The sequence below is a fragment of the Abramis brama genome (genome assembly GCF_963993115.1).
Source record: "Abramis brama genome assembly, chromosome: 11".
NCBI classification, from domain to species: domain Eukaryota; kingdom Metazoa; phylum Chordata; class Actinopteri; order Cypriniformes; family Leuciscidae; genus Abramis; species Abramis brama.
The window spans coordinates 28,457,957-28,473,884 of record NC_139973.1 but is presented as its reverse complement, the minus strand read 5'-3'; the positions used below and the strand labels follow the sequence as shown (position 1 = coordinate 28,473,884).

The 15,928-nt window shown below is 40.7% G+C and overlaps 1 protein-coding gene and 1 long non-coding RNA gene across 3 annotated transcripts in view; one reads left to right on the top strand and one right to left on the bottom strand.

Annotated features, from left to right (window-relative positions):
• ppp1r12c (protein phosphatase 1, regulatory subunit 12C) overlaps positions 1-787 on the bottom strand; it is a 28,763-nt gene extending 27,976 nt beyond the window's left edge. The window contains exons 1-2 of one of the 2 annotated variants that reach the window (XM_084127778.1): positions 647-787; positions 297-472 (exon numbers count right to left, since the gene is read on the bottom strand). In XM_084127778.1, coding sequence (XP_083983904.1) covers positions 297-463 — 167 coding nt within the window. In that variant the 5' untranslated portion in view covers positions 464-472; positions 647-787. Of the gene's footprint in view, positions 1-296; positions 587-646 lie in introns of those variants that run through there. The other variant, XM_084127779.1, reaches the window with a different exon arrangement.
• Positions 788-4,424: 3,637 nt separating this feature from the next.
• LOC311092928 lies at positions 4,425-9,251 on the top strand. The gene is made up of 3 exons (XR_014608334.1): positions 4,425-5,696; positions 5,769-5,863; positions 5,938-9,251. It is a non-coding gene; the product is annotated as an uncharacterized lncRNA (long non-coding RNA).
• The last annotated feature ends 6,677 nt before the right edge of the window (positions 9,252-15,928 follow it).

Here is a 15,928-nt window from a genome sequence, read left to right as displayed (position 1 = left end):
ACCATCAGGTCTAGGAACAATATTTTCAAATTGTGGTTCTTTGATTCTGTACATTAAGAATGGATAACCAGGAAACACATTCTACCAGGATAGTAATCCAATGCATGGCAGATGGTCCTTGACACCCAAAATAGCTAATTCAATCTGGAGATCTTCATTAAAGAGTTAAGCTGAGAAACACAGAAACAGATTTATTCGGAAATGCTTGTTTACAACAAGGAACTATATCACTAATTAACAGTAAAATGTTCCCTTTGGTCTGTTTTTGCCATTATTGTGGTGGTGAATCTCTAAACCTGTTTTTTTTCTGCTGCTCATTGGTGTCTGTTCTGCCTCCATCAGGAGCTCCGGTGTTCGTCTCTCCTCTCCAGCGACTCCGCGGCACCGCCGCCTCTCTGTCTGTACTGGAGCCCGACCAACGCGTCAGCTGCTCCCGACGCTTCGCTACCGCCGCGTCCCCCATAATCCAGCACTAAAGACACATTTTAAAGAGAAATCCCCATGATCACAGCTACAGGAACATATATGACACAGACACGCCCTCCATGCGCGCTGTTTACACTTCCTCATCACATTCACAGGAAGTTACTAAAAACATCTAACGTTAACCAGTCATTTACGCTCACTTCTGTCCCACTAAAAATACCTGCCGATCGGAGATTTCGACGACCAGTAATAAAGTTCAAGAACCTCAAAAAGATTTTATGTAATTGCCATGACGTTTAAGGCTTTAGGTCAGAGATCAAAACTACAGTTCCACCTCCAGGCTGCAGAGGGCATAGCAGAGATCCTTTCCAGCTTCCGGGAGGTTATACCATAGGGTTATACGCCCATACACCCCAAGGGATGATGCATTAGCTATCATTTTTATAATACCTCCAAAATGTCATGTTTTAGCATTTCCCTTTTCAAACTTATTTTTACATTTGTATGAATACGCTGCAGTTCAATCAATGTGATTCACAAGGCTGTAAGAGGAGGTTCTGATGCTTTTCTTTTTTACTTTTTTATTTCAAAATATTCACAAACTTGTAAAAGTATATCATGAGCTTTCTGATATATTCCAATTGTCAAATATGTGTGAAAGAATGTTTTTTTAAAACACCTTTATTATGTAAGGATGGAGAAATGAAGCCTCGTGAAGGAAAAGATTTGAAGTCTCGGATTATCGATTACAGTGCCATCTAGTGGTTAATACAATGTATACACTCTTCATTTATGTAATTTTATTCTGTGCACAAATAAAAGCACAAGCGTTTACCCTCTGGTAATATATTTTATGTACCATAATGTTGCAATTCATGCAAATAAAAGTCTATATTAATCAGTGCAATACAATAACACACTGCTTAACTGTGTTGTGGGTGCCCAGTAAGCAGGCAACTGATAACAACTAAAGAGTTGAATATGGCATGCATTTGACATATAATTATTTGTGTATTAATAACATCATCTGTATTATTTATTCAACTTGTATAGCAGTATATATCATAATATATCTTTGAAAGTTTGAAAATGAAAAGAAAAAACATCCACTTGGTGGGAAAATAAAATAAGAATAACGTGTGGTTATTAAATGTACATGTGTAATTGTGGGTGAAGAAGAATATAGGCACAAAGGGGATTTTTAAATTATAATGAGATATAAGTTGTTTGACTCTTTGGGCTGAGTCTATTTCTCCTCTTGAACAATACTTCCCCTTCCTTTGAGAACATTCTCTCACAGGTTACAGACAGATAAGGCTGGTGTAAAAAATGTTTTTATAAAATGGCAATTTCATCCGATAGACAACAGTTTTTTTATATGTATATATATATATACACACACACACATATATGTTCCAGTGGATCTTTGGCGCTTGGTATGTTAGTCTCTTCTATATCGGTCAACTTCTATTATTGCATCGGCTGTGGCATGTGGTCCACAGCACCATCTAACAGGTGCCATAAGGTGAAATAAAGATGTAGCTGTCACAGACTCATGGATTCAGCCAGCAAGCCATCAGCACCAGATTACAGACCATAACCTAGATGTGCTGTTTGACAGAAACTTGGGTAAAACCAGAGAATGTCTAATAGGAAGAGAATTGGCACTCTCTGCTTACTTCCGGTTTCTGGACTGGCTGCAGTAACACGTCTCTGTCCATGCGGGGGCGCTCGCAGGCGAGTGCAGAATGAATGGAGGTCTATGGCGAAATACCCCTCAAAATCCACTTTTCTCAGGATATAATTTTTTGTCTAATAATTTGAATGTTGTATTCGAAAGGAGATGCAAAGAAATTACACATTGCTGGGTGTTAGATTTTTTAGAGTCACTTATTTGCTTTAAAAAGTCTTTTAAAATGTCAATGACGTCATACACATCGTACTACCAGAGATACTGCTTTACGGCAATCCTTCAGTCACTCTGGTGCTTTCGCGCTCTGCACTTTCTTTTCTCTCGAGGCATCGACAACACAGCTGACACAGGTAAATACACATGCTAGAAGAGTTTTTGTTTTGTTTGTTTCTGGTCCCGCTTCGGATGCCACGATGCCATCAAGCGGTATCTCTGGTCGTAATCAGTCCTTCACTGACCAATCAGCGTTCATTAGCAGAATGCTAGCGTGTTATGGGCAACAACAACTCAACCTGTAAGAAATCGAAAGGACATAAGTACTCGTTCATTCAACTTTCAACCTATAACCCATGTTGAACTTGCAAAACCTACAATAAAATCTGAGATTTCTCAACGGCAATCGGGTGAAAGAGACACATTTAGCCGCATAGCCCCATAGACTCCCATTCAGTCTGCACTCGCCCGCGATCACCTCCAGTGGAATTCCAATGGAACTGCAACCAAGATCGATACAATGGGGCTAATAGGAAGTGCCAAGGCTCTCCGTAGACGGGCTCTGGTAAAACCAGACAATTACATTAGGCTACTTTAAATGAGTCCACCCCGCAAGATTACTGCTGTAAACATGAGGCTCATTTAAAAGGAAAAGGAAAAGGTATTGCTGTAATTTATAGCAATATCTTCAGTATTACTCATAAGTCTAGTTTCAAATATAATTCTTTTGAAGTGATGGTGCTTTCTGTAACGTTATCTAGCGTAAGTGATAAATCCCGTTTAACATTTGCTGGCTACTGTCTACAGGCCACCATACAGATTTTATCAAAGAATTTGCTGATTTTCTATCAGAGTTAGTACTGGCTGCAGATAAAGTCCTAATTGTTGGTGATTTTAATATCCAAGTAGATAATGAAAAAGACGCATTGGGATTAGCATTTACAGGCATTATAAACTCTATTGGAGTTAGACAACACGTGTCAGGACCCACTCATTGTCGTAATCATACTTTAGATCTAATATTGTCACATGGAATCACTGTTGATGCCGTTGAAATTCTGCAGCAGACCGATGACATCTCAGATCATTATTTAATCTCATGTATACTTAATTTAGCCAAGGTTGCAAAGCCGACTAAAATATGGTAGAACTATCACTTCTGCCACTAAAGATTGCTTATAAATAATCTTCCTGATCAGTTTAATCACGTCAGCATTCCAGATAGCGTAGTAAAAGAACTCGATATTGCAACAGAAATAATTGTCTCTCTCTTTTCCAGCACTTTAGACATAGTTGCTCCACTGCGCTTAAAGAAGATTAAAGGGATAGTTCACTTTGAAATTAAATTTTTGTATGTTTTAGCTTACCTCAAGGGCATCCAAGATGTAGGTGTCTTTTTTTCCGCAGTAGTTTCAATTTTGATATTTTTAGGTCAAACCGTTCTTGTCTGTCAGTCATTTAATGCAGGTCTATGGTTACTGTCTCAAAGAGCATGCACAGAGTCCAAATTAAAACAATTCCCCGTCGTCCAAATTAAACAATTCCCCATCGTAAGTACACATTGATGGCCTAAGACACGAAACGAGCGGTTTGTGTGAGAAAACGAACAGTATTTATATCGTTTTTACCTCTTGTACACAGCCACGTCCAAGTGATCTGAGGGCGCGCGCGCATCCTGGTGTGTGACGTGTACGCAGACTGGTGCATAGATATATACACTAGATGTCGCCTTAAAGACATTCGTTCCAATGAACTGCCGTAGACAAGGCGAAATCTAGTGTATATTTCTATGCACCAGTCTGCGTACACAGATCAGATCACTTGGACGTGGCTGTGTATAAGAGGTAAAAACGATATAAATACTGTTCGTTTTCTCACACAAACCGCTCGTTTCGTGTCTTAGGCCATCAATGTGTACTTACGATGGGGAATTGTTTAATTTGGACGACGGGGAATTGTTTTAATTTGGACTCTGTGCATGCTCTTTGAGACAGTAACCATAGACCTGCATTAAATGACTGACAGACAAGAACGGTTTGACCTAAAAATATCAAAATTGAAACTACTGCGGAAAAAAAGACACCTACATCTTGGATGCCCTTGAGATAAGCTAAAACATACCAAAATTTAATTTCAAAGTGAACTATCCCTTTAAAGGAAATAGTCCAACGCCGTGGTACAACGGGCACACTCAGGCCCTTAAGAGAGCAGCCAGAAAAATGGAGCGTAGCTGGAAGAAAACAAAATTAGAAGTTTTTCGCATTTCGTGGAGATAGAGCACGATTGCGTACAGAAAAGCACTTTTAGAAGAAAACAAACACAAACCTAAGTATTTATTCGAAACAGTGGCTAAATTAACGAAAAATAAAGCTTCAACACCGGACGTTTCCAAGCAGCACAGCAGTAATGACTTTATGAACTTCTTACAAGATTGATCATATTAGAGAGAAAATTATAACTATGCAACCGTCTACTACAGTATCGCATCAGACAGTGCATTGTAGTTTCCCTGAGGAAAATTTTCATTCATTCATTGCTATAGAAGAGGAAGAATTGTCTAAACTCGTTAAATCATCTAAATCAACAACATGTATATTAGACCCTATACCTACTAAGCTGTTGAAAGAGATGCTTCCAGAGGTCATATATCCTCTTCTTAATATCATTAAATCATCTTTGTCACTAGGATATGTACCAAAAACTTTTTATCAAACCTCTTATTAAAAAACTTAACTTGATCCTAGAGAATTAGTCAATTACAGGCCGATCTCAAATCTACCTTTTCTTTAAAAATTAATAGAAAAGGCAGTATCCTCACAATGTTCCTTTTTAGAAAGAAATGGTATCTGAGAGGATTTCCAGTCAGGATTTAGACAATATCATAGTACTGAGACTGCTCTCATTTGAGTTACAAATTATTTGCTCTTATCATAGGATCGTGGTTGTATCTCTCTATTAGTGTTACTCAATCTTAGTGCTGCATTTGATACCATCAACCACAACATACTTTTGAATAGACTCGAAAATTATGTTGGCATTAGTGGAATTGCACTAGCATGGTTCAAATCATACTTATCTGACCGTTATCAGTTTGTAGCAGTAAATGAAGAGATGTCATACTGATCAAAAGTTCAGTATGGAGTACCACAAGGCTCAGTACTAGGACCGTTGCTGTTCACCCTGTACATGCTACCCTTGAGAGATATCATTTGGAAGTGTGGTGATGTAATCAGCCATCATAGGGTTAATTCCCAAATATGGTGTTCTGCGGGTATAAAAAGGGATGCAGCAGGCATCTAGACAAGCGTGCTATTCCGAGTTCGGGAGGTGACGTCATTCTGGGGCGCCGGTTTAGGTTTAGGAGGTAAGTGCTTTTGTGGCAAGTACATGAATGTTTGGATCAGAAAGGGTAATTTGGGACTCGCTTAACTTGCAGTGTGGTGGAGGAGAACGTGGAGTGAACTCTTATCATGGCGAGCCTCTTATTAGCACGCCTTGAGTGCACTGCGCGGCATGAGTTAATTACCGCAGGTATGTGATGCATTCTTCTTATGCCTAAGCTAACGAGATGATTATCTCCTAAACCTAATGTTATGTTTTAATAGTGGTATGAGGCGTGGAGGTGTTGCAGCAGGCTTAGCGGGCTTTGCAGATTCTGGGAGCATTGAAGACGCTGTCGGCTCGTACTACTTTCTGTAACTCTTATTTATGTGTGACGCTGAACGACTTCGAACGGATTGTGTTTTACCCCCAAGTCGCTGTGTTCGCCCGCCCTTCCGTCTCTTATTTGAACTACAGTTTCTGTGAACTTGTATGCGAATTCCATCCGGTCAAGGACGGCGTCAGAGCTGATCAAAATACGCGCCGAGCATACAGCCTGCCAGGATACATCTAAATTGGGGCTGTCACAGTGTTTCTCGACGGGTGGACTGAGGACGGGTAACCTTACCGCGACGAAGGTCTATGTGTGTCACCCTTATATTTGTATATTATTAGGAGTGTTTGGTTTTCTTTTGTATTTTCTGTTTTGTTTGGGTTGAATTGATTTTCTGTGTGTTGAATTGATTTTCTGTTGTGGTTAATATGTTTGTCAAGACATGGGGGAGTGACCCATTAACGCCCGTTATCGTGCTGATTACGGTCCACGAGCATCAGCTGGTTGGCTGGTATTGTTACTGAGAAAGACAGGCCTTTACGGCCGGGTGTGACTATATGCTTCATTGACAGAGTTTTATGTGGAAAGAGTATGTGTTTATTGTTATATTGATTGTTCTTGTCTTTTCCCTTCAGAATCTGGGGTACCCGTGGTTCCTGAAGTATTCTGGGTGTGGTGGTGGTTTAACTGACAGTCTGCAGTGTTCACAGTGGGTGGAGTGTTGTGAGAGAGCACGAGTGGTTGCTGTGTTGATCTAATAGTCAGGACAAATCCCCCAGGTTCTGAAGTGGTATGCGTGTGTGTGTGTGTGTGTGTGTGTGTGTGATTGTTGTTTTATCTGACTCTACGATTTGTTATTGAAGATCGTGTTGTATTTATTAAATGGTGTCTTCTTGAATAAAAAAACTGTTTTGTACGATCATCGTTGTCTGTTATCTAACTCAGCCACTACGTATCTGCGTGCTTTGTGTACCTGAACAAGTTCCCGGACTATTTCCAGGTGGCGTAGTCGGATTTAACCTAAAATTGCAAACTGCCACAGAAGCATGGAATTAGTTTTCACTGTTATGCTGATGATACTCAGCTCTATATTTCTACGCGCCCCGACGAAACGCACAAATCCACAAAATTAACAGAATGCATTGCTTATATAAAAATTTGGATGACTAGTTATTTCCTACTACTTAATTCTGAAAAAACGGAGTTTCTAATTATTGGGCAAAAAACCTCTGCACGTATTAACCCAGAATACTGTCTAACAATTGATGGCTGCTCTGTCAAGTCTTCGTCGTCGGTTAGGAACCTGGGTGTGCTCTTTAATACCAATCTTTCATTTGAAACCCACGTTTCTAGCATCTGTAAAACCACATTCTTCCATCTTAAAAATATATAAATTACAACATATGCTTTCAATGAAAAATGTGGAACAGTTAGTTCATGCATTCATGACCTCAGGGCTAGATTATTGAAATGCTCTACTGGGTGGTTGCCCTGCACGCTTAATAAACAAACTACAGCTGGTCAAAAACGCAGTAGCTATAATTCTCACTAGAACCAGGAAGTATGACCATATTAGCCCCGTTCTGTCAAAACTGCATTGGCTGTCAAAATTAAACATTGTATAAATTTTAAAATATTGCTAACTACTTACAAAGCTCTAAATGGTTTAGCTCCCCAGTACTTGAGCGAGCTCTTAACGCATTATAGTCCTTCACGTTTACTGCAATCTCAAAATTCTGGCCAGTTGATAAAGCCTAGAATATCAAAATCAACTGTAGGCGGTAGATCCTTTTCCTATTTAGCACCAAAACTTTGGAACAGTCTTCCTAACATTGTCCGGGAAGCAGACACACTAACGCAAAAACACTCTTTTACCTGGCATTCATATAGAGCATTATACATTTCTATTATTCAAATCAGTTAAATGATTATTAGGCTGCATCAAGCGTGCCACACAAGCCCTGAAAAGTGAAGCCAAAACGTCTCGATCGCCCCCCGGTGACTGGTCCTAGTATAGGTCATAAGCCCCGCCTCCCCGTGTTATTCAACGGGACGTGAGACCAACTAAACAATTAAATTACACTTCAAATATCTTTTTTCCAAAGGTGGTTTCTTTCATTTGCTGTCGTTTTTATCACGCTGATGTTAGTTCAAGTGTCTGTTTCAAAAATAAGTTGGTTTTTAGTTAGTTACGTGATGCTATAAAAACGGTGGTGTAACGTCATGATTGACAGTTGTATATGAAAGGTTCTCCGAGCGAAGTAGTCACTGAAGCACCAACGGACATTTTTTTCGGGATCTTCGGAGGACTGAGGAGATTATATTTACTTTATTTTAACAAGCCTCTTGTTGTACTGCAATCAATTTTTAAAAAAGTGCACTCAGGGAGAGTGCATTCTGCGAGAGTGAGGGCGGAGCGTTGATTTCGCGGCTTTACTTCCTGCTCACTACTGCGCAGGTCTGGTCCCGAAATCACTACTGCGCAGACTCAAGCCCCAAGATGTCAGCGCCATATCGGGACACTGGCGGCTTCAGTTCTCACCAATGGAAGAGAGCGAAGGGGCGTCGTCCATATTTTTTTACAGTCTATGGGCTGCATAGATTAGCTCAGCCAGAACCGGGGACAATTCCTATAACACCTGATGTACTCGTTACATCATAAGAAGAATGGCATCTACACTTATGTTAGTTTTTCTGTTTATTCCGAGGTTTACTGAAGTCAGCCGGATCCGGGCCGTATCCAGATCAGATGGTGGACCTGCGCCTGGACCCATCCATGACACATCCCTGAGGTGCCAGCCTCATCAGCCCTGTGAAGGCCTCATCGACACGACAGCCATGGGCACTGATCCTCAACAAACTCGTCTCCATCGCGGCATGATGACTCTGACTTCGAACCAGATAGGACTGGATAAATATTCTGAATGTTTCTGATCCAGTCTGACTTCTGACCTGTAATGCTGCCTGAATCATAATCATCCACTCACAGAAGAGAACTGGTCCCGACTGAGCCTGGTTTCTCCCAAGGTTTTTCTCTCCATTCTTGTCACCTGATGGAGATTTGGTTCCTTGCCACTGTTGCCTTGGCTTTTGGCTTGCTTAGTTGGGGACATTTAATTTAATTATTGATCTGCCTTACTTAAGGTGGACAATGACACAATTTTCTTCTAGAAACAAACTTTGTTGTATTATTTTCATGTTAGCACTGTGAAGCTGCTTTGATACAATCTGTATTGTAAAAAGCGCTATATAAATAAAGGTGACTTGACTTGACTAAACTAAACTGAGTTTGGACCCCCCTCTTCAACTATTTCAACTATTTGCAATTTTACATGCAACAAGACATGAATCCATAATGCAATATATAAACAGTATATATAATATATATTCAAAATATTAAACTGCACAACCATCAAATATTAAAACCATTCATATCAATTCAACATTTAATTATGGTTCTTTAAAACAATGATTTCTACTTTCTATCAAAAATTTATAAATATTATTTTACAAATAAAAGTAGTCAAGTGTCCATTACAAGTTAAAGGGATAGTTCACACAAAAATGAAAATTAGCCCATGATTTACTTAACCGTCCAGGTGTTTATGACATTCTTCTTTCAGACAAATACAATCGGAGTTATATTAAAAAATGTCCTGGCTCCTCCAAGCTTTATAATACCAGTGAATTGCTGTTTCTGTTTTGAAGTCCATAAAAGTGCATCTATTTAGTCTCATCCTATTTTCTGTGCAATCAAATGTTCCCTAGAATCTCAAGAGTCCTGCCCTCTACATGATAAAAAGATGCTAAAGCTGTGTCTGAGATTGGTCACTTGTTCACACATTTACTGTTTTCTATGTTTTGAATAGCAAGTAGTGCAATATATAGGGGATAGTGAACGATTCAGACAGTGCTTTCCTCCACAGCACACAAACACGGTGTGCTCTGGTCCAGAGACACGATATGAGCGGATCATATCAGACCCATTTGAATTCTGCACAGAATGCTGCATTTGTAAGTTCTATGGAGGATATCAGACATCGCAAATGGTTAAACAGCCTTGGCATTATTAAAGCCTTGGTTTCATATTAAAATTACAGGGAGGATCTTTTAGACTTCATTTTTAATTAAACTGTGGCTGTCACAAGATGTCAAATGCAGCTTTCCCATGCATGCTGTGACACACACACACACACACACACACAAATGGTGAATTCAGGAGGCAGATTTGGTTTTAAGGCTCAAATGATCTACAGCCTTTGAGATTGTACCAGCAATATAAGATGCGAATTGTGTCCTTTGCTATTTAAGTTTCTTTAGCAACCACTCACATATTGTAAATGGTCTTCCTGGTGAACCAATGATTTTGCTGCTCTTGTAATCTTGTGGAGAAGGCTGATGTTAATGCTGCTTATTCCTCTAAAAATAGCTGTTATGTTAAAGGTAAGAACTGATTTGATGAAACACTAGAAGGCTTTTAGAATTAATTGGTGAACCCAGAGGTTACAACATTTTCGAAGGAAGTAGAGACACTTATGGCATTTGGAAAATCGTCTTACTATTTGGTTTGAAAGTGAGTTTTTGATCGATGGTGGTTCCCAGATATTTATATTCTTGTACCATCTCTTTTTCCTGACTGCTGACATCTAATGCTTTGATGGTATGGTAGATCTTTCCCTATGGAAATCAATGACCATCTCCTTCGTCTTTGAGGCATTCAGTTCCAGATAATTTGCCCTGCTCCACTCAGGGAACTCATCCAATTCAGGCTCAAGTTGTCTATCCGAGTTTTATAATCAATGATGACTGTGTCATCCGAGTATTTGATTCCTCACTCCTACAGCCATAAGTACACCAGGTGAACAACACAGGGAACACCAGAATAGATTCAGGCATTAGATTACACTTGTAAATAAATTGTACATTCATGAACAAATGGTTAGATACATGTTGCAAATTCAGCAGCAAGAAAATACTTTGCCTGACATGGTATTTTATGATATAAAACCTGTGGATGTATACTCTTCGCCAAACCAAATGCAAAGAGATGTGGTTGAAGGCCCTCAGCCTTCTTAACTTGTTCAGATACAGTCTGGAAAAACTGAAACGATAGAAGAAAGATAAGAACTAAGTAATCTTGCATAGCCAGTCCTTTAAGGCCCAGATATACTTGCAGTGAAGTTCTTTTTCCTTATTCATTTAGGTGGTATACCCCTAAACGTATCTTCGTTTAGCAATGATATGTTTGCACGAGCTCTGCAATTCAGCTCTCTAGTCACGTTTCTTTATATGACTTTACACAATAGATTGCTTAAAACCAAGCAGTTTTACCATATTAAACATGAAAAACAGTGTCAGTGTCTCATTTCATCAGAAATACAACTTAATTTTCTACTATAAAGCAGCTCTCCAGCATGTTCGTTTTCACTCGGGGGTCACATCTGAACTAAAAAGGAGAAATGAACTGGAAAAGATTTCCATGTGAAAGAAGGCGGAGCCTCAGCGCACACCTACATATTAGTAATTGCCACAGACCAATGGTAGTGTTTGCCAGCCAGAGCTAACTTTTCCGGAAAGTTCATTTTGGCAAGCTGTTTCAAACCCCCAAAACAAACACCAAGCGAAAGTTCATTTTGGCCTGATTTTGTTCAAAATGATGTCACATCAGTTCGTTCTTTGATTTTGCTTGAAGTATATCGGGGCCTTTAGACTGATGGCAGAAGGTCTGGACTCCATAGCAGCTTTAATTGACAAAGGACAGCTCAAGAGGCCATCTCACTGACATGTAAAGCAACCAATCACAGTTTGTTCTGTTCAGCATCATGTTTAGAAGTGAGAAACACACCTTTCAAACAGAGCACGATTGAGCGACGCAAATGTACATCGCGATGAGGCTCTTGAAAAAAAAAAAAAGATCCCTATGGAGCTAAATATATGATTACAATGATATATGTTCAAGCCATTCAACCGAATTCCAGCATTGTGACTTCCACACCTCTGCTACCAGATCGTCTGGTCCAGTTGCTTTACCCGACTTCATTTTCTTCACCGCTCCGGCAACTTCGTCGGCTGTGACCAGTTGCACTGGACCGTGAACAGAGGGAGTGGACACAATCGGCAGTTGCGGGAACTCCTCGGTCGAGATCTTCTCGAAGTAGTCCTGCCAGCGTTTGACGGCCTTCTTGCGGTCATTGATCAGTTGCTCGTTTTCGTCATTGACAACGAAGAATTTCTTGATATCCTCAGTCTGACGATGGCGCGACTTCATGAGGCGGTAGATGTCACGTTCACCTTCGCGCATGTCGAGCTTCTTGTAGAGCTCGACATAGCGAGCAGCTTTTGCGGCAGCTACGCCTTTCTTTACGTTCCTTCGGGCATCATGATACTTCTGGATACTACTGCGAGAAAAGCATGGTAGAGGCGCTTCTTCTCGCGTACTTTCGCCTTGACTTCGTCTGTCCTCAGCCATACTTCCTTTTCGATCCGCGGTCGTCCTGGCTTAGTCATGCCAAGTTCTGTGCGTGCTGCTTCGCCAATCATTTGTTTGACTTTCCTCCATGTTTCTTCAACTGTCGGGATTGGCAGAAGATGGATGCGTGTGATGACTTCAACCTCTTTTTCTTTAAACCTCCACCATTTCACGAGTTCACACTTACAAATAAGTCAGATAGAATAAATGCGTATTTGGCGTGTTGTCCGAGGAGAGGGCTCCGGGCTCGGTATTCGGCCCTAACCCAGAGTACTCCCCCCGTATTCCTGGCTGTGAAAGAACAAGACAAGAGTGAGGAGTCGGGGTGGGGGAGGGATGCTGAAAACTGTCAAGGAATGTTAGGTGAGTTGACAGAGTGAATATATTTGCTTCTTCTCCTTGATTATTTGAACGTGCTCCTCCCGAACTTTGTTAATGAAACATCATTTAATGTGAGCCGGTCCTTTTTTTTACGGTTTTACGGTCCTTTGCTGGAGCAATGCAGAGCTTTGGCTGGACGATGTTGGGCGGTAACCGTCTGGTACGGGATGTCCTTGACATTGAGCAGAGTCTTCAGATCACGTATTCTGACTAGGATGAAGTCAATTTGTGACTTTGTGTTGCCGCTGTAGTAGGTGATGATATGGGATAGCTGCTTGCAGAACCATGTGTTTGTGATTATGAGGTCATGGGCATTGGAATATTCGAGGGTTCTCTCACCCTCATCGTTTCGCACGCCATAGCCAAATCCCCCGTGGCAGCTGTGTGCGTCTTTTGTTTTGCCGACATGGCCATTCAAGTCACCAGCAATGATGATGTACTCATTCGGTGGCACAGGTTTTGTCTTTTCGTCAGGCAGGGCCCAAAAGACATCCTTGTCCAGGTCAGAGCATCCAGTTTAGAGCATCCAGTTTGATCGGCCGGTCAGCGATAGGGCTGTCGCGATAACCGCAATATCGCAGTACCGCGCTACTGACAAGCCAACCGCAGAGGAATTCAGGTAACCGCAGCAACCGCGATATTCGCGTGTTTTATTCATAAGGCTATACCCTTCTTGTTTTGAACTTCGTGCATGTGTATTGAATGTTTGAATGTTAAATAAGTTAATAATGATAATAAGACGCGCCGATCATGGTTTTATCGTGGTGATTTGTACAGGGGCTTCGTGGATTTGCACTTAGCGTGCTAAGCCTAAACAGACAGTGAATGAGAGCGATCGACTGAGCGCGTGCGATTACCTGCGTCTGTCTTTGAGGTCAAGTCATATTCGTGAAAAGGTTGCCGTGTCCAAGGAAAGTTAAATATTTGTCCTGTCATCCTTTTAACGTTTAAAATAAAGGGTATTTACCATGAATGGCATCAGCGACAGCGTTGGTCAGCATCCACAGCGCGAGGAACTCGCGGTCGCGGGAAACAAAACTCAGTGAGTCACGCATTGAATCGATGCCATTTGTCTCTATTAAGAGAAGCTTCGCGTTACCCATGCGACGACATTGCTGGTCAGCTGAGCCTTGAAAAGTGGAGCTCAAAGTTAAAAATAATTAACCTTGTTTCATTACTATCTTTTAATGAATCAATCAGTGTTTTTGAACGTGTTGTCGAATGAATGGTTATAATGACTCACTCAAAGACAGTCCGTTGCCGTAACAACTGCGCGCCGAGTGACAGGCTTTCAATGCGGAGAGACGCTGTTTAGTTTCGGTTTATTGGTTACTGAAAATGTACTCGTTTTTGTGCATGCTGACCACATAGTGACACTTATTTATATAGCAACAAATAAATAGAAATAAATCAAAATAAATTAATAAATTTGGTAAAACCGCATATCGCGCTATTGAGCCACTCAAAATTACCACAAGGGAAAATCCTTCACCGCGACAGCCCTAGTCAGCGACCCATTGTTAAGTGTCGCTATGCAGATGTTTTTGACTCCGCTTTTGTGTTGGACTTGCTTGTTTGCTTTCCGACGAAGTACATTCGTCGGGAATCCATGCCCACTTGTCACACAGGCCAGACCATGCCTGGGTCCTCGTTTCCAAAGGACGCTCTAGCTTTTATTTACATTTCATTTGACACCGTATCCATACTGATGCGACGTGATTTTTTTTTCCATCAACTGGCCTGTCGCTGGGGTCTGTCGTCGACGTTTCGTCCGCGTTCAGCTCACCCTGTCTTGATGACGGGGAGTTTCCAGTGGTACCACGTGGAGGAGCGGACATCGCCACCTAGTATGTATGTATATATATACATATATATATATATGTTATGCTGTATATAATTATTTATGTAAAGTTATAATACTTACCTCTGGAAGAACATAGAGGAGTCCATGTGGGTGGAGCTTCCGGTTTAAAAGCCAGGCTTGCTTGTTTGTTTGTTCAGGGTGGGTTGTAGTTTGGAGTTTGCTTTGGCAGTGAGTATTTTGTGTGTGCTTGACTTTCTGTAGAAGGATATAAAAGCAAAGTGCTGCATGTATATTTTTCCTCCATTTTCCCCATCTTCCCTATTTATTTATTTATCTTTTTGTCTATTTTTGTCAATAGAACAACTTGCACAAGAAGTGCTATTGTGGCCTTGCCATTTTTTCCATCACGCCTGGCAAGTGGTGTCAGAAGTGGGATGGCCAGCCACAAGACAGTGAGCATGAGGAGGCGGACCAGGAAGGTTCTGCGATAGCAGTGCAAGTTTGCCCAGGAGGATACAGATTGGGATAATGTGCCTGAGGAGGAGGAGGAGGAAGAGATGGAGATGGCGGAGGCGAAAGGGAGTTCGTTGTGACCAGGGCAGGACATAGGGGGCTGTGGGCCCCTGGGGTTGAGTTTATGTTTGGGCTTCTTACGCTACAAACATCATTATGGAGTATCACAAATTACACAAAAATGTAAATATGCTTTGAGGTTCCTAGAACAATTAATATACAACATGCCTATAGTCAAAGTTTAGTGGTAGGCTAATATTAAATAGTCATTTTAATACAATATAATGCAGGATGTGCTCTCTCAGTTAAGAGAAGATCAAAACTCTAATAATAAAGCCAAGAGAAATTCATTTAATTTCATTCAGAGAAATTAAATTCATTGTCATAGCTATCTGTGTCCTCTTATGTCAACAAATTCAATCAGAATACTAAGACACATTGTATGGCTATTATGACCCAAAAAAAAGTCGGTATCTATAAAATACATTTTTGAATTTACACATAGGCTGTTTAGACATGGCATGTATGTATTTACACAGCAAATTATAATTGCATAAATTATGTAAAGAGATTGTTTTAAATGTAAAATTTTAATGTAGAAATATGAAATGATTGAAATAAATGAAATAAGTCTACTTTTTAATTATGAAACTAACACCGCCAGTAGGTGGTGGCAAGTCTGTCTCCCTTAATGAGGGAGTTGAATCCTTTCATATCTGGCATACAAGTTAACCGAACAAAACAAACAAATGAAAACGGGTAACGGCGGGGGCC